Source organism: Eubalaena glacialis, chromosome 10 (assembly GCF_028564815.1).
Source record: "Eubalaena glacialis isolate mEubGla1 chromosome 10, mEubGla1.1.hap2.+ XY, whole genome shotgun sequence".
Lineage (NCBI taxonomy): Eukaryota > Metazoa > Chordata > Mammalia > Artiodactyla > Balaenidae > Eubalaena > Eubalaena glacialis.
In genome coordinates this window covers 82,344,917-82,369,338 of record NC_083725.1, presented here as the reverse complement: position 1 = coordinate 82,369,338, position 24,422 = coordinate 82,344,917, and the positions used below count along the sequence as shown (strand labels likewise).

Below are 24,422 nucleotides of genomic sequence, written 5' to 3'. Positions count from 1 at the left end.
TCGTTGCAGCACTTGGACTTCTCTCTAGTTGTGGTGTGCGGGTTTTCTCTCTCTAGTTGTGGCGTGTGGGCTCCAGGGTGCATGGGCTCTGTAGTTGTGGTGCATGGGCTCCAGAGAGCATGGGCTCTATAGTTTGCGGCATGCGGGCTCTCTCATTGTGGTGCGTGAGCTCAGTAGTTGTGGTGTGCAGGCTTAGTTGCCCCGCGGCATGTGGGATCTTAATTCCCCAATCAGGGATCGAATCCGTATCCCTTGCATTGGAAGGCAGATTCTTTACTGCTGGACCACCAGGGAAGTCCCCATATGAATTTCATTTTTTTTATTTTTAACTTTTTTTTGAATATTTTCTTCTTTTAATTTATTTTTTATAGAAGTGTAGTTGAATTACAATGTTGTGTTAATTACTGCTGTATAGCAAAGTGACTCAGTTATACATATATATATATTCTTTTTCATATCTTTTCCATTATGGTTTATCACAGGATATTGAATATAGTTCCCTGTGCTATACAGTAGGACGTTGTTTATCCATTCTATATATACCAGTTTGCATCTGCTAATCCCAAACTCCCACTCCTATCCTCTCCCCCTCCCCCTCCCCCTTGGCAACCACCAGTCTGTTCTCTAGGTCCCTGATTCTGTTTCTCTTTCATAGATTGGTTCATTTGTGTCTTATTTTAGGTTCTACATGTAAGTGATATCATATGGTATTTGTCTTTCTCTTTCTTACTTTGCTTAGTATGATAATCTCTAGGTCCATCCATGTTGCTGTATATGACATTATTTCATTCTTTTTAATGGCTGAGTAACATTCCATTATATATAAACACCACATCTTCTTTATCCATTCATCTGTCAATGGACATTTAGGTTGTTTCCAAGTCTTGTCTATTGTAAATAGTGCTGCTATGAACATAGGGGTGCATGTATCTTTTTGAATTATAGTTTTATCTGGGTATATGCCCAGGAGTGGGATTGTTGAATCATATGTCAACTCTATTTTTAGTTCTTTGAGGAATGTACATACTGTTTTCCATAGTGGCTGTAACAATTTACATTCCAACAGTGTAAGAGGGTTCCCTTTTCTCCACACCCTCTCCAGCATTTATTATTTGTAGCTCATTAAATTTCCTTAAAACAGGGCTATTTTTTAAAATAAATTTTTTATTTATTTATTTTTGGCTGTGTTGGGTCTTCATTGCTGCACGCGGGCTTTCTCTAGTTGTGGTGAGCAGGGGCTACTCTTTGTTGCAGTGTGTGGGCTTCTCATTGAGGTGGCTTCTCTTGTTGCAGAGCACGGGCTCTAGGTGTGCAGGCTTCAGTAGTTGTGGCATGTGGGCTCAGTAGTTGTGGTGCACGGGCTTTGTTGCTCTGCGGCACATGGGATCTTCCCAGCCCAGGCCTCAAACCCGTGTCCCCTGCATTGGCAGGCAGATTCTTGACCCCTGCGCCACCAGGGAAGTCCCAAAACAGAGCTATTTTGAATTATTTACTGGGTAAATTGCATATCTCCATGTCTTTGGGATTGGTAACTGGAAGATTATTGTGATCCTTTGGTGGTGTCATGTTTCACTGATTTGTCATGTTCCTTGAAGTTTTGTGTTGCTTTCTTTGCATTTGAAAGAGCAGCTCCCTCCTCTAGTTTTTACTAACTGCCCTTTTCAACGCATCCAAACTTGTATTTTTTTGCTCCAGTGGTGTGCTGGAACTTTACACCAAACCTGGACTTCCACAAAGACCCTCTTGTCTGCGGGTGATTTTCTAAGACAGGGTTTGCCATGGCTCCGAGACTGTGTGTGAGAGGGGCTGCAGTTGGTTCGTGGGCCCCTCAGGGTCCACAGCTGGGACCAAGGTTTGTATGTCTATTGCCTGAAATATGTGTGGGTGAGACTCCTCCTGGGTCCCTTGGCATATAGTGCTGGATCCCACAGCTCCCAAAGAAGCACTCTAGTCCATGGATGGATGCCATATTGTTGTTGCTGAAGGCAGGACACAAATTAAGGGTATCTTATTAAGCCATGATGCACCCATATATTAATAGCAGCATACCACATACACAGTTCTGCGTTTTGCATTTCACTTAATATCTCAGAGAGTATTCCATACCAGTACATAAAGATCTATCTCATTCTTTTTAACAGCTGCATAGCAACCCATTGTAGGAGTGTGACATAATTTAACCCATTTTTAAAAATTGAGGTGTAATTGACATATAACATTATATTAGTTCCAGGCGTACAACATAATGATTCAATACTTGTATATATTGCAAAACATCACCACAATAAATCTAGTTAACATCTGTCACCATACAAATCCATTTTGGGGGGATAGACATTTAGGTTGTTTCTGGTCTTTTGTAACTATTGACAATGTTGCAGTGAATACTCTTGTACACATGTCTTTGTGCCCCTCTGTGAGCATTAACGTAGGATAAATTTCTAGTAGAAGAATTGCTAGGTCAAAAGATATATGCATTTAAATTATAATAGCTGTTGCCAAATTGCCTTCAATGAGACAACTGTTTTATAGTCCCACCAACAATGAACAAGAATGTCTTTCTCTACAAAGTGAATTTTGCCAATCTGATACTAAAAAATCTTACCTTAATTTTAATCTGCATTCCTCCTATTATGAGGGGGTTGAATATTCTTTCATTTGTTTAAATGTGTCACTTTTCTGGGCTTCCCTGGTGGTGCATTCGTTGAGAATCCGCCTGCCAATACAGGGGACACGAGTTCCATCCCTGGTCCGGGAAGATCCCACATGCTGCGGAGCAACTAAGCCCGTGTGCCACAACTACTGAGCCTGTGCTCCAGAGCCTGCGAGCCACAACTACTGAACCTGCATGCTGAAACTACTGAAGCCCATGCACCTAGAGCCCATGCTCCGCAACAAGAGGAGCCACCACAGTAAGAAGCCCACTCGCCACAACTAGAGAAAGCCCGCTTGCAGCAACGAAGACCCAATGCAGCCAAAAATAAACAAATTTATAAAAAAAAAGTATTACTTTTCTATGAACTGTGTGTTCATGTCCTTTGCCCACTTAATGCATTCTTTTAAATTAATGTTTAACAACAAAGACACTACTCTCCCCTTGTAATTTGCTCAAGAATCTCCTCAAAGGGAGAAGGCCCTCTCGGACTGGTGTTCAAGGTCCTCTCGGACAGGTGTTCAAGGTCCTCCACAATCACAGCTCCCTCTTTTTAACTCATATGGGCCTCCTTCCCAAACACCACTGTCTGTTCCTAAGGAAGGGACCTTTATGGTCTCCTCAACATCCCATACCCCTTCCACAATCCCATGTTTGCTCTCTCATCCCTCTCCTCTGGGATGCGTTCTTCCCAGTCAAATCTGACCAGTCCTTCAGGGTCCAGCCAAATTCTACCTGTCTGGGGCATATTCCTTCCTTCCTTCCTTTCCTTTCTTTCCTCTATTGTTGATTTACAATGTTGTGTTAGTTTTTGCTGTACAGGAAAGTGAATCAGTTATACATATATCCACTCTTTTTTAGATACTTTTCCCAATATAGGTCATTACAGAGTATTGAGTAAAGTGCTATACAGTAGGTTCTTATTAGTGGGGCGCCTTTCTGAATCTAGCCTACAGTCTCACTTTCATGTGAGCTGCATCCCACCAACTACCTCCTATGTCCCTCAAAGGCTGGACCTGACATCTCCCAGAGCCCAGCTTCCTCTCTGTCCATGCTTAGTGTGCAGGGATGTCAGGGTGGAGTGTTTTTCATGCACTCAAGCCGCATTTATTGACTATATATATGAGTCAGGCACTGTTCCAGGCACTGGGGATATGGCAGTGAGTGAGACAGAACAAGGTCCCTCCTCTCATCCAGCTGACATTTTACTGGTGTGTTTGTGTATGAGTGATAATGTACAACAAAAAGGCAATAAACAAACACACAAATAAGAATGTCAACTAAGTGCACAGAAGTAAAGGAACAGTGAGTGGAGGAGGGGAAGGGTCTCCTTTAGACAGTGAGGTCAGGGGAGGGATCCCCCAGGAGCTGAGATGAGACCAAAGACTGAGAAGCCTCCAGCCATGCAAAGAAGCTTCCAGAGTCCCCACTACAGACCACCCCCACCTCCCACCCGCCTGGAGGGTCTGTTCTTCTAAAGATGGATGAGATGCAGCACAGCTCTCAGCACCTGTCTGTCACTTGATAAGAACTGAAGGCAGAGACCTGTTATTCCTTCCAACTTCAGGGCTATGTGTTGGTGTGTCGGGGGATGACCTGCACCCTCCTGCTTCATACGCCAGCTGCAAACTTGGGGAAATGAAATCATGGCTGACCTGGGATTAACAGAGCACCTATACGTGCCCGGGTCCAGTTAAGTACTTTACACCACTGTTATTTCATTTAATCTACAGAACAATCCCATGTAGTATTTATTACTAACTTTATTTTACAGAGGAAGAAACCGAGGCTCGGAGGGAATATGGAAGTAACCTGTTGAGGTTTACATGGTTCAGAAAGAAGTACAGTTCCTGGAGAGAGTTGTGTCGTGGGGGTCCGGTGGGGTTTACCGGCGCATTCGGGGAGCACCCTGTCTCAGGAGTTGGCCCGCCGCGCCCCGAAGGCGGCCCCCGCCCTGCTCGAGTCTCGCGGCCTCAGGGGCCAAGGGGCGCGCGGCGGGCTGGGGGCGGGGAAGGCGCGGGGACAAAGGCCGCGGCTACCGCGCTGGGGCGGGCGGGTGCAGCGGCGAACTCCAGCGGCGGTGCCGGGACTCTGCCAGCCCGGGCCCTGGCCGCCGTACGCCCGCGCCCCGAGGAGCCAGCGCCGCAATGGAGCGCCCGGGGGCGCAGTCCGGGCCCGCGCTGGCCGAGCCCGCCGGCACGCCGCCCGCACCGCCCCCTCCCCCGCCTCCGCCCCCTCCCTCCCTCCCCGCGGCGGCCGCGGCTACTCAGTGCGCGGCGAACATGGCGGCGGCGGCGGTCGGGCGGGACACTTTACCTGAGCACTGGTCCTACGGCGTGTGCCGGGACGGCCGCGTCTTCTTCATCAAGTGCGGCGCGGGAAAGCGGGGACGCGGGCTGGGGCGCGGGCCGGGCGGGGGTGCGGGGCCGGGCGAGCGCCCCCAGAGCGGCGGCGGCGCTAACAGGTGCATCTCTCTCTCCGCAGCGACCGGCTCCGCTGCACGACCTGGCTACACCCGCGCACCGGGGAACCCGTCAACTCCGGCCACATGATCCGCTCAGGTGGGCGCCGGGCCGGCGGGGTGGGGCGCTCGGGGGAGGGGGTCGTGCGCCTGGGTGGCCCAAGTTTGACCGGACTTTTCTCGCGTTTCCACAGACCTGCCCCGCGGCTGGGAGGAGGGCTTCACGGAGGAGGGCGCCAGTTACTTCATCGAGTGAGTGACGGAGGCGCCGCGCCTTCACCTGTGCCTCGGGGTCCGACCCGTTTCCCGCCGCGCCGCCGCCCCCCCTCCTCCCGCGCGGGTCCGGCGAGTTGGCGCGCACTGCGCCGCGGCCGCACTCATGTGGGCTATTTTGTGCCTGAGTTGTGTGGCGGGCTCCAGGGGGAGGCGAGGCGGGGGCCGCATCTCCGCAGGGGGGCCCGGGCGGGGGTCCGGTATCCGGCCCGATGCGGGCGCCGGGTCTTCAAACTGCGCCCGGGACGCGGTGATTGGGCGGGCTTGGGGCGCTGGTGTGAGGGGTCGGACACACCTCCGCGCTGGGGTCTCGGGCTGCGCGGAGTCTGGCGGGTGCCGGGGCCGGGATGGCCCGGGGTGGGGAGAGCAGAAGTAGGGGTTCTGACCCGGGTCCGGCAACTGGGGTTGGGGAGGAGAGGGGGGTGGGGAAAGAGACGAAGGGCATCTCGTCTGGGGGACTTCCTCTTGGGCCGCGTTGTCCGGGATGGTGGTGGAAGGTCGGCACCGCAGCCCCACTTCTCCAAAGCGCAGGCCTGCGGGGGAGCGGTGGGGCTGGGGAGGGGAACCGGTCAGCCAATAGCATTCCTCGACCACTCGGTGTCTTCAGCTGGCGCTTTACCGGGACTATCACTCCTGCCTCTGCTAGTCAATCAGTGGCTTTTCCGCCGAAGCTCGGGAGCCTTGCCCCAGTCGTCAGGTACCCTAGACCGAGGTCTGTAGAAATGAAATCGAGGGGCGGTGAGTTAAGGCGCCGTTCTGACGCTAACACTAGTGTAGTCTTTAATTTCCCACTCTGGGCGTGTACCTGGGTTGCAGCGTTTCTCTGCAACCCTGTGCCTGCTCGCAGGTGAGCTCCATGAGGTCAGAAACTGCTTTTGATCCTTTGCCCCAGTGCCTGGCACAGAGTAGGCACTCGGTAAATGTTTGTTCACTGAATGAATAAACTAGGCAAAGGATAGAGGTTGGTGTATTTTGGGGGACTCTGAGTCAGAATTCCTTTCTTCACTAACTAAAACACTGCTAGTCAGTAGTGGAACAGCATATTCGAAGCTCGGATGGTCCCAGAACATCCCAGAGCTTCCCTCCCGGTTTGGGCTCTGACAGATGGTTGAAATCCTGATGGATGAGATTTATAGAAATGAGCACTAGCCCTGTGACTGTGGTTCTGCTCTCCTACCTCACATTTGTATTTGAGAGAGAAGTTGGGGAGCTGGCTGGGACCTCAAACCTCTTGGTCAGTGGGCCTCTCTGGCTCATAACTGCATCCATTGATGTTATTAGATTTCTCCTGTGTACCACACATTGTTGTAAGCATTGGGACTACAGAAGTGAAGAGGCAGACACTCACTGGTCGGCTGCTCAGGGAGCTTGCAATTGAGTGGGGGAGGGGAGGAAGCAGAAAAATGAAAAAAACAAACAAGAATAATGTCAGATAGTGGTAACTACTATGCAGAAAATTAAAATAAGATGATGTGATAAGTAACTGGGTGGTTTGGTTGGATTGGGAGGTTAGTGTTCTTGTTTCTGAATAGGTGACATTTAAGGTAAAATTTGAATGATGAGGAAGAGCCATCCTTGTGTGGATGAGATGGCAGAGCATTTCCGGAAGAGAGAAACTGCCAGTGGAAGGGTTTTAAGGCACGAAAGAGCTTCGAGTTCAAGGAGCAGAAAGGCCGGTGTGTCTGGAATGTGGTGAACAAGGGAGAAGGTGGCAGGAGAAGAGGTTACAGACAGGAGAGAGCTGAATGGTACACAGCTTTGTGAGCCAGGGTAAGGAGTGACACGAATTATTTACTTTTTAATTTTTTTTTTTGGCGGCTTGCAAGATCTCAGTTCCCCGACCAGGGATCGAACCTGGGCCCCGGCAGTGAAAGCTCTGAGTCCTAACCACTGGACTGGCAGGGAATTACCTGATTTACATTTTCAGAATGGTCTCTCTGCCTGTTCTAGAGTGGGCTGTAGGTGGGCAACTGTAGGGATAGTAGTAGGAGGCTATTGCTGTAGTCCAGGCAAGCATCATTGATGGCCTGACTGAGGGTGGTAGGTAGCATCGGAGCTGGAGAGAAGTGGTTAGATTCAGGCTTGGTGACTGGGTTGCAGTCTGCGAGAGAAGGAAAAGGGTCAGAGATGACTCCCAGGGGCTTGAGCACCTTAGTGGATGGTGCTTATATCATTGAGATGGGAAGGCCGAGAGGAGCAGGTTTGGGGTGGGGGAGAGCATGAGATCTCGTTGTGCCATGTTACATTGAGATGTGAATATATCAATTAGTCAGATGTGTGAATCTGAGCCCAGGAAAGAGAGAGGACTGGAGATATGCATTTGGGCATTAGAGGTGTTATTCAAGGCCACAGGATTAGATGAAATCACCTAGGAAAAGAGTGTAGACAGAAAAGATGACCTAAGCCTTGGGACAGAGCAGCATTTGGAGATTGGCAAAGGAGAAGGACTGAGAAGGTAGGAGAAAACCCAGGAGAATGAGGGCTCCCAGAAGCCTGAAGGACAAATCCTGAGTGGAACAGGTGGAAGAGAACACATGGGGTAAGGAAATGGAGTCAGTAAGTATAGGTGAATCTTTCAGGTGGTTTTGTTACAGAGTGGAGTTGAGGAACTAGCTGAGAACTGGAGAGGATGTACATTTGGAGGGGGGTGGTTTTTTTAGAGGGAGATTGTAGAGCGTGTTTTGTTTGGATGGGAATGATCCAAAAGAGATGGAGAAATAGATGATGCAGGAAAGAGATGGGACAATTACTGGAGCAGTGTTTCAGAGAAGGTAGGAGGGAAGGCATCCAGGGCTTAAGTCTCACTGGTCTCAGATGGGAACAGGGCATTTCATCCATTTGTGGAAAGGAAGGGCTGAGTGCCAGAGCTGATGTAAGGAGGTTGATAGGGTTGGTGAGGGGAGAGGTGGGTGTTCCTGTCTGATAGTTTCGGTCTTTTTCATGAGGTACTAGCAAAGTCTTGGGCTGGGGGACTTGAGGGGTGTGTAGGACTCTATAGGCCATAGTCACAGCCTCCCAACCTTCCTGTCTTTTGCTGACTCTTCTATGGTAACTGTGTGTCAAGTCCCTGGTGATCATCTTACAGCAAGCTCTGGCTCCCTACCCCCCAGGGCCTAGGCTGTGTCCTCCCAGGCCTAGGGGAAAGCAGGATGTGACAGTGTCCCCACGCTCAAAGGTGAACCATGTGGGGAAGCTGAGACCCTGTGGCAGCTGATTATATTTCCTACCTCCCGTGACAATTTCTTGAGAGACTTAAGGGTTTGGGAGTAATTGTTCTCCTTTTCCCCACATAAAAAATGTTTTGCTTCACTCTGCTTTCTTAGATTTGCTACGAGCATTTCTGAGTGTTCAATTTTTTTTTTTTTTTTTTGCTCCTCCTCTAATAGGGCTCAGTTAGAGGGACAAAGCATTGGCACAGCTGTTTTTATTTTCCCCATTGGATCCTCGGACCAGAGAGTTGTGTGAGGTTTTCAGGATGCATCAGTTGCTCCTGATATTTAGCAGGTGTTTGAATACTTTCCAGAGAAAAATTTCTTGAAGCAGAAAACCTTGAGCTAAGGCAGGTGGATTTTAGTTTTGATTTCTGCACTTTTGATTCATTTTTGGATTAACTTGGGACAAAACATGGTTCTCCCAATTCTAGACTAGGTGATGCTGATATCTCCTAAGAAGACTTCTTGTACTCTAAAACTTATTTGCTTTCCCATGAGTCTCTTAGCGAGGTAACAAGTTGTGATAATAGTGTCATTAACAGCAACAGCAATAGTAGTAGTAGCGATTATGTAATAGCTTCATCTTTCTCAGTCCTTGAAGAATGCCAGGAACTGTTTTATAGCTATTATCTGACTTAATTCTCACAACAACTTGATGAGGTAGTAACTGTTACTAGTCCCATTTTACTGATGTGGAATCTTGTATGATCCTGGGCATTCAGGCAGCAAAGGGCAGTTGGCTTTCTCCAGTACCTTTTCTTATTTGATCCTTCTAACAGTCCCTAGAAGCAGCAGATCGGGGATTATCCCATTTTTCAGATGATGAAACTCAGGTTCACGAAGGTTCAGTGATTTGGCCGAAGTGTTAGAGCTGGGACTAGACTGTAGGTCTTCATGGTCACCATGGTGGTGGTGGCTTCTACCCCAGATCACAGGTGAGAGCCAGCGTTGATACTTGAAGGAGCCTTGTGTGCCACGTGCCACTGCTCTGAGTCAAGCTGCCCAGGGCTCACGTGGCCGCACCTCTTCTTTGTTTTGCTGGGGATTGAAGTGCCTTGGAAGGGCAGCAGCCCTGGTGTCCTGTGCTGTCTGGCGGTGGTGCATGTCTCTGATTAGTAAGAAGTGGAAGACATTAATTTTTTTTTTTGCACCACGTGGCTATCAGGAACTTAGTTTCCTGACCAGGGATCAAACCCGTGCCCCCTGCAGTTGGAAGCATGGAGTCCTAACCACTGGACCTCCAGGGAATTCCCCATTATTACTTAGAAAAACAGTTTGACAGACACAACCTTTTCAAACATGAAACCCATGAGGGAAAAGTTCTAGAAGAGGCCTTGGGAGCTAGAGTGTTACAGTGGGCTGGGCTTCAGGGTTTCATGAAACCCTGTGGGTTGGGTTCTCCCTACAGCAGGCTTTGAATAGATCTAGTCGATAAGGAGGATGAATGGCAGAGAGGAGGGGTCTTGCCTCCTCTGAGACTTTGGTGCCCAGCCCAGCACTGGGCACTGAGTAGGCATTTGGTATTTATTGAAGTAGATCAGGGGAATAGGGGAAACTGGGCAAGGTGAAGGAAGAAAAGCGGCCAGGAACCACACCTGTCAAGACTGGTGCCTGGCCCTCAGGCTTCTTGGATGTAGTTGCTTGGTGTCAAGAACAGCACTCAAAGCGGGAACCTGGCCTCCTTTGTCTTCTTCACCTCATAACTGTATGCTGTGCGTCTGGGGAACAGGACATCTGTTGGCCTTTGGACCAGGCCTCCCTCCCTCTCTGGTTGCCAGGCCTTGGTGTCTGCTGTAACTTGGCTCCAGGGTCCTGGTGGGAAACAGCTGATTGCACAAGGTCTCTTCTAACTTTAAGTCCCCCTCAGTTTTAGCTTTGGAGCCTTTCAGGCCATGCTGTGTAGGTGCCATTCTCTTTGTGGGTGCTGGAGTAAGGCTTGGAGTAAGGGCACTTTCCCCTACCCAGCCCTTTGGATCGCAGCAGATCCTGGGGCAGGACTGGCAACCTGATTTGCAGGACCCTGTGCAAAATGAAAGTGCAGGGTCTCTTGTTCAAAAAAAAAAAGTGCCATTAAAGGTATTAAAGTAGGGCTTCCCTGGTGGCGCAGTGGTTAAGAATCCGCCTGCCAATGCAGGGGACACGGGTTCGAGCCCTGGTCTAGGAAGATCCCACATGCCACGGAGCAACTAAGCCCGTGCGCCACAACTACTGGGCCTGTGCTCTAGAGCCCGTGAGCCACAACTACTGAGCCCGCGAGCCTAGAGCCCATGCTCTGCAACAAGAGAAGCCACCGCAGTGAGAAGCCCGCTCGCCGCAACTTGAGAAAGCCCGCATGCAACAACGAAGACCCAATGCAGCCAAAAATAAATAAAATAAATCAATTTAAAAAAAAAAAGGTATTAAAGTATAGAGCGCTCTCCTTTCTTCTGCTGGCTTTCCCTTAACTTGTTATGGCATTTCTATTTGCTATTTAATGTCAGTCTAAGTTTAAAAAAATTAGAAATTTAAAGTATTAGCATAAATCTTATGGTTCATCTCTATACTGTGGAATATAAAGCTTTAAATGCAAACATCAGGGCATTGACCTCATAGGCTGGATCACCACCATCATGCCTCACTCCGAGACACCACAGGGTGAGGGTGCCAGTGCTCAGGCCCCCTGGACAGGAGTGAGGAGCAGCAGTGCTGGGCAGGGCTTGGTGCTCCAGGGCGCTGGGAGTGGGCAGTTAAGAACCCATCTTATGGAGGCAGGGAGTGGAGACCAAGCGTGAACCAAGGCTTCAAGCCTCCTTCAGAAGGATTACTCCTCTGGAATAATGCTAAATATCTAGAGTGTGTGTGTTTTTTATTCTAAAAGCCCATCCTTCAGTCTGAAAGGGAGAGAAGAGGAGTTAGGGAGTGAAGACTGAGCCAGGGGTGACAGAATGTCCAGGTGGGGACCCCAGATGGCCATAGGTACCAGGTGTAGAAGCCTGTGAATACTGGATGGCCCAGGAAGCTGCCCTCTTGAGGTTTAATTAAGCCATCATTCAAGGGATAGTCTTCCAGGGTACCCCAGGAAGAAATCTGTCCTGTCTGCCACATGTTCCTCCCCAGACAAATGTTGAACTTCATGGTAGTGAAATTTTTCTTGTAGCGTGCCAGCCTGCTATTTCGAGTATTTGTCATCTTTCTCATTGAGGTGTTGCTGGGAACAGCAGTCCCAGCAACTTTATTTCAAACCAGAAAGCAGCAGTTCCACAAAGAATTTCTGGGAAACTAGCAGCTTACATCTATTTAGAAGGGAAATTCTGAAACCTCTTGTTGTTGAAGGTTAAGAAAAGGTTCTCCCAGCTTGGCAAGCCTTGGCCTAATCCCACACTTTATATTTCATTTCCTGCTTGTTTTATCAAGGGTGAAAACTGGCTCATGGATTGAAATGTTAGGTTCTGTGCAAAAGGAACAAGAGCGGTGTTGTGTAGAGAGCCGGAGGGAGGACTAAGAGCCATGATTTGTGCCACGGTCTCAAAACCAACCTAGAAAAGATCTGGGAAAACCTCTTTAAGACAAATGGTGGCAATTTGCTTCTTAAGGCTCTTTTTTTCAGGGAAAGGACAGTGGGTGGGTGGTGAGGGTGTGACCCCTGATTTGCAGTGCAGTGCGTATGTGAAGACGGTGAGTGTAGGTATCATTCTCTTGATATTTATGGGAGTAAATTTTGGGCTTCCTAAATCGAGGACTTTGGGAAAAGGAGCTTATTTAAGAAAGCACTGCATAATGGGAACTATTTGGTGATTTAGTGAGGTGCTTACTCTAGTTTTCTGTGTCTTCAGAAAAGAGCATGGGTTTGAGTCTTTTTTGCTCAGTGTAAGACAGCAGCATCTCAGCAGACTGGCAGGGTGTCTTAAGTAAATATTGGCAGAGGGAAAAGCATGGGGGAATATGGTTCTATTTGTCTGTTGTTTTTAAGTGGCTGTCAAAACATTTATTTCTCGATCTTCACAGCAACGAAGACCCAACGCAGCCAAAAATAAATAAATTAATTAAAAACAAAAAAACCCACTGTGTAACCTTGTCCAACAGCAGCTATGCTGTCCCAAGGCCATGGGTACCTTGTCCAGGCTGTCGGGACCTGGGGACCAAGATCCCTGAGTAATGAGGTATGAAAACGGCTCCTGGTTCGTCTCTTTCCTGGGCATTTAGAGGGCTGCACAGATGTCTGATCCTTAATCTGGGTGGCCACCTGGTTATCGGCTCTGACAGCTGAAGGACAGACATTGTCTGGTGCTGCCTGGGCCACAGATGTCAACAGTAATAATCTCCGTGGTGCTTGATTGTTGAAAAACACGTACGTTCTTTTTAGAAGCAGGTATTTTTATTATTTTCTTGTCCTCATTTTACAGATCAAGCAAGCATTTGAGGCAGGGGGGTGGGAGAAGGGTTAAAAGATCTTTTCAAGGCCAGAACATCAGTGGAGGAGCTGCGACTTGAACCCGGGTCCTTTTGGCTACAAATTTGTGTACTGTTTCTATCATGGTGCGAGGTGTCTTCTGGCTCCCATCGCGCCTTTCCTTCTGTCCTGAATCCTCCCTTTACAGTCTCTTCCCCACAACTGGTCCTCTGTACCTTCCCTGATGACCCTGAGGCAGACGCCCCCTTGGGCCTCCCTCAGAAAGTCCCCCGCAGGATAGAAAAACAATGGGCAGGGTAGATGGTTCCCAGGCAGGGCAGTGGGTTGGGTCCCTGGTGCTCTGGGGGAGTAGATCCCCCGACCTTCCCCCAGATGTCAGCTGACCATAGCTTAGGGGCTGATGAGCCTCTTAAGCCTGCTTAGAGCCAGGCTTTCTCTTTCAAGGTTCTGCCAGGAGAGTGTTTCCAACGTCACAGTCAGTGTTCTCAGGGTTTTTCAGGGGCTTTTCCTGCCAAGGCAAAACCCTCACCCTCTTGAGGTCTGACAGCGTGAGGTTAGCATGCATTCTCTTCCAGGGGCTGCTGGCTACCTCCTGTGCTTCCTTGGAACACTGCAGCACGGGGAGGGGTTGGGGGGAGGTGGGCAGTGTGCTCGGGGGATGAAGGGAGCAGAGATCCCATTCCAGCCCTGTGCGTGGGCCCAGGCTGCACAGCCTCTTGTGTTCTCTCCCCTTGGGTGAAGTGAGAGATGAGACTATCTCCGTCCCGGGAGGTGTGGAAGCAGAGCAGTATTGTAGGTTAAGGCAGTAACCTCTGCAATAATCCTGTCCTCTCCAAACCGAGTTTAGAGAGGATAGGTTCTGTGTGTGTCCACAGATAGCACCTTGCTGGAGGAGCATTTAACCACAGGCTGGATGGCTTTTGATCCAGGATGCATCTAGACTCTGATGAACATCTGCTATATGCCGATCTCCCCACTGGGCGATGTGGAGAGGAATGGAGGTCACTGTCTCCGACCTCCAGCAGTGCCCAGTCCAAGAGAGGAGAGGGATACTGGGCAGTTTCAGTGTGGGTGACTGGGGCTGGCAGCCTGAGGAGGGCGCCCTAGGGAGCTTCAGAGGGTGAGTGTGAGGAAGGCCAGGCAGCTGTGGAGCGGAGTGGTGGGCAGCCCGAGGCAGGAGAGGCCAGTGGAGGAAATGCGAAGGAGCTGGGGCTGAGGGTATGTGTGTGCCTGTCTGCGTCCTGAAGAGGCTGGCACTGAGTTGAGTAGTAGGAACTTGACCTGGGTACCGCACTTGACTAGTAGCAGGGCTTTAGGAGAGTGACGTAATCGGGGATTTTGCCTAGGGGTTCCCCAAATTCTACAGGTGAGGGGTGGTGCTGCGTGGGGGTTACAGAACACAGATTCTGGAGTCCGGGCGCCTGGGGTGAAATCTTGGCTCTGCTGCCAGCTTGGGCAGGTCACTTAAACCTCTCTGTGTCTTCAGCTGTTTCTTCATCTGTAAAAGGGGGACCGTGACTGTACTGCCAACTTAGAACAGTGCCTGGCAAATCGTGCATGCTCTGTAATAACTAGCATTAACTATTAACCATTGCTGCTCCCATAAAGGGAGCCTGGGAAATGTGGCCCAATCAAAGGAGCTCGTTCTCCTGGGGGAAGTCTCCTGAGATCAGGCTAACAGGAGGCAGAATTGTGCTTTCTTGTTGAGACTTGTCTTTAAAAGGAAGCTGGGCACTAAATGGTTGTTGCTAAATGTCAAAGAAATGATTCCTCGAAGCCCTGTCTGGCTATGTCCAACCTGAGAGAAAATGAGTATTTTTCGTGTACTTGTGTTGGACACATTTTCCAAATCGGCTGTTTTGGTTTCCTCCCCATCCATCCCCTGCTGCCGCTACCACCACCAGGGAGAGGGTTCCCAGGTGTTAGTATTAGTGTTTGCACTGCCTGGCAGGGCATCTGAGCTCTTTGTTTTGGAAGCAATAACCCTGGTATCTGTCTTAAAACACTTGATGAGGGAGCAGGGAGGGTAGACACGAAGCAGAAGCTGTGTTCTGTGCTGAGGCATAACTTCTAGGGGGTGGACTGGGAATCAGCATTATTACAAGCTCCGTGGGTGATTCTTATGGACCCTGAAAATGAAAACGTCTCGGAGCTTCAGCTTCCCGATCTGTGCAGTGATGGCTGCGCTACTTTCCTCCCAAGTGTTATGTGAGAATTAAATGTGATGGCCCATCTGAAGCTCCTAGCATGCTGTTTAGCACATAATAGGTGCTTAGGCCTCGTGAGCCCTTTCATTTAGAGAGGACATCTGTCAGGATTCATTGGATGGAGCTTCGAGAAAGGGCTTGAGAGAGCGTCAGTGGGTATAGCTATCAGTAATGCCCGGCCCGTGACCCCAGTTAGATCCTGGAGAGCCAGGCTCCCTGGGACCTCTGGTTTCTTCCGTGGAGGTTGGGAATACGCTCTCCTCCCCTCTGCCCAGACGATGCTGTCAGCCCCCAAGTTGGCAGTGTGGCTGGTCTTTTGGGTGACCATTGAGTGGGGACTGTGTCTGCCTTGGGGGTGGGCTAGCCATTCCACACCTCAGAACCCCATGACCACTTAGAGATCCTCCTGAGGGCAGAGGAGGGGCTGCGGTGAGGGGAGGGTTGTTCTGAGTGATTGACATTGATAGCCAGAGCAGGCAAGCAGCTGCAATTAAGTTGAGAAATGGGAATGCTTCCTCTGTGTGGGAGAAGAATAAATGTGTCCCGGCAGACAGTTGTGATGATGAGTCTTAGAGGAGTCTGGTGTTGCAGTCTTTCCTGAGCTGGTCCTGGGGAAGATGGGGTGGGGGCAGGATTGTGGCTCAGCGCCGTGAATGGCTCACCAACTCCCTGGGGACAGTGTCAGGCACAGAGTCGGTGCTCAACCAAATCAGTGTGGGTTTGTTGATCTGACGTTTGGCATGACCCTCTTGACACTGGCAGGCACACAAGGAGAGAGGCTTGACTGGAGTTAGGAGTAAATTGGGGTTGTAAGCTGAAGGGGTGAGGAGGGACACAAAGTCAGTGGTCAGCGTCCCAGGGAGGGCAAATCATTCCCTTCCCTGCCCATGAGAGTGTTTGGAAAGATTTCTCAACACATTTGACCTGGGGATTTTAAAAAAATAGACACATGGATGCTGTGAAGCTGAATATCTATAATCCCTGTACCCATTAATGTATTTCTAAGCAGAATTGGCGGTACCTGAAATTACATCCATTTCCCGAGGCTTTGAATAATTACTTTTTTTTTTAGCCCTGGTGTGTAGGTGGGAGCTGGAGAGAGCTCACTCGACCTCTGCTTCGACTTTCCCCCGGCCCTCCTCACCTGAGAATGCATGGATGTGTTGGTGTGTTTGGCACCATATGGTTTCTAAAACTCTGGGCAGGTGATATTAGTTCTTTGGGGGAGGGAAGAGTAATTGACTTCCTAGTCTGTGAATGGATAGGTAATTTAAATTAGAATCCAAAGCACACTCTTTTTATTTCAGAAACTCCATGTGTCTGAGGAGCACAGTGATTTAAGATATAATAATCATGTTGTGCAGTGATCTTGCTGGGCCTTTTGAGGCTGCTCCTTGGGGCAGGGAGGACCTGCTTGGTGCTGGATTACCTCCTTGAGTTCGTGGAAGGGTTTGAGAATTCTTTTTTTCTTTAAGGCCTTTGTTGGATTTTCCTTGGGTTTCGGGTGCAGTAAGCTGAGTGCTGGGGCAGGGGGACTGTCACAGTGAGAAGCCAGTTGCTTTTGTTGAGTCCTTATTTACTCGTTTGTTTTATAAATGTTTACCTAGCGCACACTATGTGCGCTGTTCTAGGGGCTTAACAGGTGTGCGCTCATGTAACCCTCGTACCAACCCTATGAGGCAGGTCCTGTTATGATCCTCACTTCATAGATGAGGAAGTTACGGAACTCTCGGCACAGATGTTAGGTGGCAGGGGTGGGATCAACCCCAGCTGTCCTTATTTGGGGTCCCCATGGTCCCTTTGTGCCCTGTTTGGCCTGTCTCCACCACATTCCATGGTGGGCCGTGCTGTGGAGACTGGCTCCATTTTGTTTCAGGGAAAAGCTCTAGCTTCACACACGTCACTAAGGGGCTGTGGCCGGGGAGAGAGAGGCAAGGATGTGGTCTGGGCTGTTGGCCTAGGACTCACTGGGAGCAAACCGTGTCAGGCCTTCTGTTGCATCAGCTCCTGGAAGGAGCCCTGGCTGGTCTGGTAGGAATTATCATCCCCCTGCCCTAACACACGTACATCCAACTGTAGAGAACCCCCTGGACTTTGCAGTGGTCCCTCCCAGAGAGGGTGTGCCTGGAAATGGCTCTCACAGACTGTCCAGAGGACCATATCCTGAGCTCAGAGACTGGCTGAGGCAGGCCCCCAGGTCTTCACCATCTTTCTCTGCCCAGAGTGCCAGTGACAGAGGAAAGCCACGGGCTGGTTAGGTTCCCCTGCTCCCTGAGCCGCTCCTCCTCCCCCATCTGGCAGGAGCATGGGGTCTAGGAGAGGAAACAGATCCTTTTAACCAAAAGCCTTTCCTTTGGACCTGACTCCTTTTAGGGATGGACACCTCCCTCCCCTAGTCCCACCCAAAGTGGAAAGAAGATTTTGAAAATCAACTCCTCTTCATAGTGAAAAGGTTTGGCCTTTTGAGGAGAGTTAGCATGAAAACCTCACATCTAGTACTTTCCTGCAGCCTCCGGGTCATTGCTCAGGCCCCTGTCCTCGGACATTCCTGGTGGGAGGAGAGGGAGGCAGTGTGTGGGCTGAAGCAGGGAGAAGGTGGCTGGCTTTTCTGTCCCCATAGTCGCCTCAGGGTTATTGTAAGGGGGGTGGTGATGGGAGCACTGGCCACCTGGGGGAGGGAGCAGAAGTGTCCTTGGCTCACAAGCAGGGCCTCCGGGCAGGGCAATCTCACTGGGTTCTGACAGATCCACGACGGACCCATGCTTGTGTGACGTGAGAAAAGGGCTTGGTAGCTCGGCCTACTTCCCACCGAAGATTGATACCCCCCTACCCGCCCCCCGCCCAACCCTGCCCCTCTGAACCTTTCTGGAGCTGGATGTGGCCTCAGGCCTATTCCCCTCCCAGCCCTGGCTGCACCTGCCGGGGGTGTTGTTAGCAGGTGGGATAGGTGGAGGGACCACCTCCCTGAGTGCTGAGTGCTTCCGTCTGGACTCAGGCTCACATACAGTTCAGCTGTTCCACTCCAGACTTTAGATAGGGCAGCTCTGGGGTTGTGGGCAAGCGCACAGGCAGCCCAACTTTGTGGCCACGTCGTTTTATTTAACCTCTAAATAAAATGGGGCAAGCGCTGGCATCTGCCCCATGGGATTTTTGGACTGGTTGCATGAGAATAATACATGTAAAGTACTCAATCCCCAGAACATTTTAGAGTTCGATCAATTTTAGCAAGTATTTCCATTAACAGTGGGTATTTTGTCTTTTTTTCCTGTAGTAGCTGCACTGGTCCAAGCGTATTTGGGCGATTCCTTGACTTACATCCAGCAGGGACTCTTGTCTTGTGATATACACAGAGGGTACCTGTGGGTACTGCCTAGCTCAGATTCTCAGTTATGGGCATTTTCTAATAGAGGGCATTGAACAGCTTGATGTATTTTGCCCAAGGGGTTAAAAATGGCCCACTCTACTTGCTGGTTTTAACCATAGCTGCACCCTAATTATGACCGTGGCTGTTACAGCTTATGCATTTAGGCAATTCAGATATAGTTGCAGCAAAGGTTGTGTCTGACCCGGGCCCTGGCTTGCTTCCCCTGGGCAAGGGGAAAAATAGCTCCCGTGATAATGGAAAAATGGAGAGGGGAGGCAAGATTCAGTTTAGTATTTCTGTGTCCATTTTTGCTGTGTGCCTGGCACCATATTTGTTGTACTCTGGGGGATATCAGGGAGCTGGCGAAACAAGATGTCCACACAGTTTCAGGCCATAGGATGGTCAGGTGGTGTGTGATTAAGTGTCAGGTAAGTAGTGCAGGTACAGCATGGAGAGGAGCGTCCAGGAGGCAATAATTCAGTGGCTGGATGAGTCAGGGAAGACTGAGGGGTCTTGTGAGCTGGACTGGGTGGGGATGAGAGGAGGAGTGGGTGCCTCAGGCAGGGGGACCAGCATTCATTACTGGGGGGGGGGTGGTCCCTTCATTTAGCAGACCTTTACTGAGCTCTCAGTGTATGCCAAGCACTAGCCTGGGCACTGTGGATACCAAAATGTGTAAAGCAGAGTAGAGAAAACAGCTATGGGAGGCAGAAAGGCCCAGTGGTTGGGAGCATGGTCTAGCACAAGATTGCCTGGGTTTGAATCCAAGCCCTACCACTTACTAGCTTGTGGATCCTGAGCAAATTATGTAATATGGAGCCTCAGTTTCTTCCTCTGTGAAATGGGGATAATAATAATTGTGGTGGAGATAAAATGAATTAACATTAAGTACTCAGAATAGTCTTGAATAAAGTACTCTTTTTCTTTTAATAAATTTTTATTTATTTATTTATTTATTTATTTTTGGCTGCATTGGGTCGTCGTTGCTGCGTGCGGGCTTTCTCTAGTTGCAGCGAGCGGGGGCTACTCTGTTGCAGTGCGCGGGCTTCTCATTGCGGTGGCTTCTCGTTGCAGAGCACGGGCTCTAGGCGTGCGGGCTTCAGTAGTTGTGGCTTGCGGGCTCTAGAGCACAAGCTCAGTAGTTGTGGCGCACGGGCTTAGTTGCTCCGTGGCATGTGGGATCTTCCCGGACCAGGGCTCTAACCCGTGTCCCCTGCGTTGGCAGGTGGATTCTTAACCACTGCGCCACCAGGGAAGTCCCTTGAATAAAGTACTCTTGAGTGTTCACTATTATTATCACTAGAATATGAGCTCCATGAGGGCAGGCATTTTGTCTGTTGTGTTCACTGGTATATTGCTGGCTCTCAGAAGGTATCTGGTACATGGTAGGCATTCAGTTAAGGAATCAAAGTGCCATTAGGTGGCCTCAAGGAGCTTAGGAGCCTGTTCTCTGGTGGGGACACAGACATCAACAACTAGAGGATACTGTGCAAATGACTTGATAAGGGAAGCATGGGAATTAGAGGGCCACAGAAAGGGGTGGCCAGGGAAAGCTTCCTGGGGGGGTGCGGGGAGCCTGAGCTGGACCTTGGAAAACAAGCAGGGATTTGTTGGGTGGTGAAAGAGAGTTTGGATGTTCAAGGGAGAGGAAGCAGCATGGGCAGAGCTAGGTGAGAACGTGGCACGTTCAAGGCCATTGAGAGAGGAAGGAGGCTGCGGGAAGGGCTGCTTAGAGGAGCTGGGGCTTCATCGTGAGGGTGGTGTGGATCTGGGCTTAAGGAGGGGTGTAACGGAGCCCCCGGGGTTGTGAGGGAGGAAGGTGGGATATCCTGGATGTGCTGGTCACTCTCCCAAACTCTGGCTCAGGAGTCCAGAGAGGTGGGGCTGGAGGAAGTAGGTTGAAGCCTGCAAGACATCCCACCTGGCAGGTGAGGGCTTGGCCTCCAGAGGAGGAGAAGCTGGGAAACCCACACCACTGCCTGGCAGCACTCCTGCCTTAAAATAGAAAGAGATGGAGATAAAGAGTGAGTGGTGGTGTGAGTGTCCAAGGGGTGACCTAGTTAAAACCTGACCCCCTGGAAGTGCGAGAGCCACCCTCACCCTCGCTCAAACGCTGGGGCCTTCTAAGGGGCAGCTGCCAAGGGCGACCTTGTCCTCCTTACCTCGTCCCTCCTCAGCCTGTGCTGTGTGCAGAAGTCCTGTCGCCAGGTGGCCTCGGCCCCATCCCACCGACAGAGGAAGTCTGGTTCGCAGGCCCGTGTGCTTCTGGGAAAGGGTACGGGGGCTGAGAGTAAGAGAAATAAGGGGATGAAAATAGGTTAGTGGACTCAGGTTAATGGAACTAAATGTAACTCCAAATGAAGAAGACTTTGAGGAAAAACTCTATATTTAGGCTTTTGTTCCCCACAGCGCATCATAATTCTTCACAGACTTAATTATCTGACAGACAGTAACACCCTTTACTCCCTCGTTCCTTCTCCCTCCCAACTTCCTTAAATCCCACCCAGGCATAGTAGAAAAGAGGAAAATGGAGAAGGCTTTCACTCTTCTCTTAGGCCCTCTGCCTCATTTTTCTTTGGTCCGTCCTGATTTCTCTGAGGCCTTCAGGACTTATTTCTGTGGTTGATGATTTATATGCAGGATCTGCTGAAGGTCCTTGTGCAGGACTTTTAAACTTTAACTGAGGTTGTGGGTATGATGGAAATTGTGTGGAAATGACATTGCAGGCATGTGAGGTGGAACCGTGTAACCGTGGCCCCTGGTGTTGTTTTTCGGGTCTGCAGTCCTGAGTCAGGAGGGTGCCCCAGGCTTGTTTCTGTAACCACAGAACAACCACTTCTTCGGCACCTACTGTGTGCTCACTGGTCCTTCATCTGAAGGCTCTGGGAGGTCCGTGCCAGCAGCAGGGAGAACCTCCAGAACTGAGAGAGCAAAAGCCTCCATGGATGACCCACAGGTGCTGGCTGTTTCTGGTGAATTGGAGCCCGAGGCCACGTTTAAAATTGCTGGGAACTTTGAGCCTGTAGGAGCGGGCTCCTGGTACTCAGACCCTGACAGGAATGTGGCACAAGGGGGGAGTGTGAGCCAAGGGTCTTCCTGATGCCTCCGCTTCCTCCCAGGTGGGAAAGGTGGACAGAGTTGGCAGGGACGAGATGATGGCGTGGAAGAGGATTCCAGAGGATCAGATCAAATATCACTTAGAGGCCTGGAGGGGATTTCACAGCCATTGAGGTGCTTTTTTGTGGCCAACACTTTGTATGGATTATTTGCTTTGATCCTCATGGTAACCCTAAAAGGTGTCATTCTCCCCCACTTTATTTATTTATTTATTATTTTTTTATTGAAGTATAGTTGATTTACAATGTTGTGTTAATTACTGCTGTACAGCAAAGTGATTCAGTTATTCGTGTGTGTGTATATATATATATTTATATATATATACACATTCTTTTTTTTAATACTTTTTTCCATTATGGTTTATCACAGGATATCCCCCCATTTTATAGATGAGAACACAGAGGCCCAGGGAGGCTGTGAGTCCAAGGTCTCACAACTGGGAATGGCTGGTGTACTGTGATTCTAAGCCATCTTTTGCATAGCATGATACATATGTTAATTCATTTAAACCTCACAAGAACCCCTCACAAGGTGGTGTGTTATGATTCTCATTTACACATGTGGAACTCAGACCCAGACACAGGTGATTTACCCAGAGTCACACAGTGGGAGGTGGTAGGAGCTGGGCTTGGACCCAGATCCCCAAGTGCCTCACTGGGCTTCCTTGAGTTCTTCTTCCACCTTGAAATGCCAGGAGCAGTTTGCCCTTGAGTCACCCAGCCCTTCAGAGGCTGGGGGTGGAATGGGGGTGGGGTCTGCGGGGAGGTAGGAGTAGTGGTGAGTCCTGCTGGGAGAGGCCCCTCCAGCCAGGTGACAGCATCCCCACCTCCCTTGGCACACAAACAGTCACGTGGCTTCCTGCCTGCAGCCCTGCAGTGATGCATTTTCCACACTTGTATGCCTGTGCTGGGGCTTGGTAGACCAAATTCAGTTAGTCTTTTGGTCTCGCAGTACAAGCAGCCGGTAAAGCTCAGGACTACCTGGCATCAGACACATTTTCCGGGAAGTTTTAAAATCTACTGGCTCTGCTTCAAAATATGTCAAGAATCAGACCATTCTCACAGCCTGTTACCACCCTAGTCCTCACCACTGTCATCTGTTGCCTGGACTATTGCAGTACCCTCCTGGCTGGTCCCCGTGTATCTCTCCCCCTCCCCTGGTATTAGTAGCCAGAGATTGTTTTACAGTGGAAGTTGGATCACCTCAAACCACCTAGGGGTTCCCATCTCACACAGAGAATCCAGAGTCCTCACAGAGGCCCTCAAGGCCCTGTGTCATTTGCTCCCCCCCAAACCCCATTACCTCATTTCCTCCTGTTCTCCCTGACACTCTGCTTCAGCCACGTTGGCCTCCTTGCTGTTCCTCAAACACGTGAGCACAACCAGCTGTAGGGCCTTTGCACTCACTGTTCCCTCTGTCTGGGATGTTTTCCTTCAGATATTCCCACAGCCTACTGCTCCCTCACTTTTTTCAGGTCTCTGCTCAGGTGTCACCCCTTCAAGGTGGCCTTTCTTTCTTTTTTTTTTTTTAATTTATTTTATTTTTGGTTGCATTGGGTCTTCGTTGCTGTGCACAGGCTTTCTCTAGTTGTGTCGAGCGGGGGCTACTCTTCGTTACGGTGCGTGGGCTTCTCACTGTGGTGGCTTCTCTGGTTGCGGAGCACAGGCTCTAGGTGCTCGGGCTTCAGTAGTTGTGGCACACAGGCTCAGTAGTTGTGGTTCCCAGGCTCTAGAGCGCAGGCTCAGTAGTTGTGGCGCACGGGCTTAGTTGGTCCGCGGCATGTGGGATCTTCCCGTACCAGGGATCGAACCTGTGTCCTCCGCATTGGCAGGCAGATTCTTAACCACTGCGCCAAGGTGGCCTTTCTTGACTCCTCTCCCCCAGCACAATCTATTTCCTTAACCCTACTTTCTTTTTTTCTTTTTTTAGAATTCTCAACTCGACCCAGACATATTAGAATTTTAACTTGTTTAGTTGTCTCCCACTAGAATTTTTTTTTAATATCTTTATTGGAGTACAATTGCTTTACAATGGTGTGTTAGTTTCTGCTGTATAACAAAGTGAATCAGCTATACATATACGTATATCCCCATATCTCCTCCCTCTTGCGTCTCCCTCCCACCCTCCCTATCCCAACCCTCTAGGTGGTCACAAAGCACCCAGCTGATCTCCCTGTGCTATGTGGCTGCTTCTGTTTTACATTTGGTAGTATATGTAAGTACATGTCAGTCTCTCACTTCGTCCCAGCTTACCCTTCCCTCTCCCCGTGTCCTCAAGTCTATTCTCTACATCTGCGTCTTTATTCCTGTCCTGCCCCTAGGTTCTTCAGAACTTTTTTTTTTTTTTTTTTAGATTCCATATATATGTGTTAGCATACGGTATTTGTTTTTCTCTTTCTGGCTTACTTCACTCTGTATGACAGATTCTGGGTCCACCCACCTCACTGCAAATAACTCAATTTTGTTTCTTTTTATGGCTGAGTAATATTCCATTGTATATGTGTGCCACATCTTCTTTATCCATTCATCTGTCGATGGACACTTAGGTTGCTTCCATGTCATGGCTATTGTAAATAGAGCTGCAGTGAGCATTGTGGTACATGACTCTTTTTGAATTATGGTTTTATCAGGGTATATGCCCAGTAGTCCCACTAGAATTTGACGTCTGTGATGACACAGAATAGTGCCTGTTTTGTTCAAGGCTGTACCTCTAGTGCCTAGAATAGTGGTTGGAACAAGTAGGTGT

The 24,422-nt window shown here is 49.7% G+C and overlaps 1 protein-coding gene across 7 annotated transcripts in view; it reads left to right on the top strand.

Moving 5' to 3' along the window:
• Positions 1-4,866: 4,866 nt before the first annotated feature.
• PLEKHA7 (pleckstrin homology domain containing A7) overlaps positions 4,867-24,422 on the top strand; it is a 213,660-nt gene continuing 194,104 nt past the window's right edge. For 6 of the 7 annotated variants that reach the window (XR_009702219.1, XR_009702216.1, XR_009702217.1 and 3 more), the window contains exons 1-3: positions 4,867-5,021; positions 5,138-5,214; positions 5,309-5,366. Coding sequence is in view for 1 of the 7 variants with exons in the window: in XM_061201502.1 (XP_061057485.1) it covers positions 4,936-5,021; positions 5,138-5,214; positions 5,309-5,366 (221 nt within the window). In the remaining 6 variants the exon portion in view is untranslated. Of the gene's footprint in view, positions 5,022-5,137; positions 5,215-5,308; positions 5,367-6,080; positions 6,100-24,422 lie in introns of those variants that run through there. The other variant, XR_009702220.1, reaches the window with a different exon arrangement.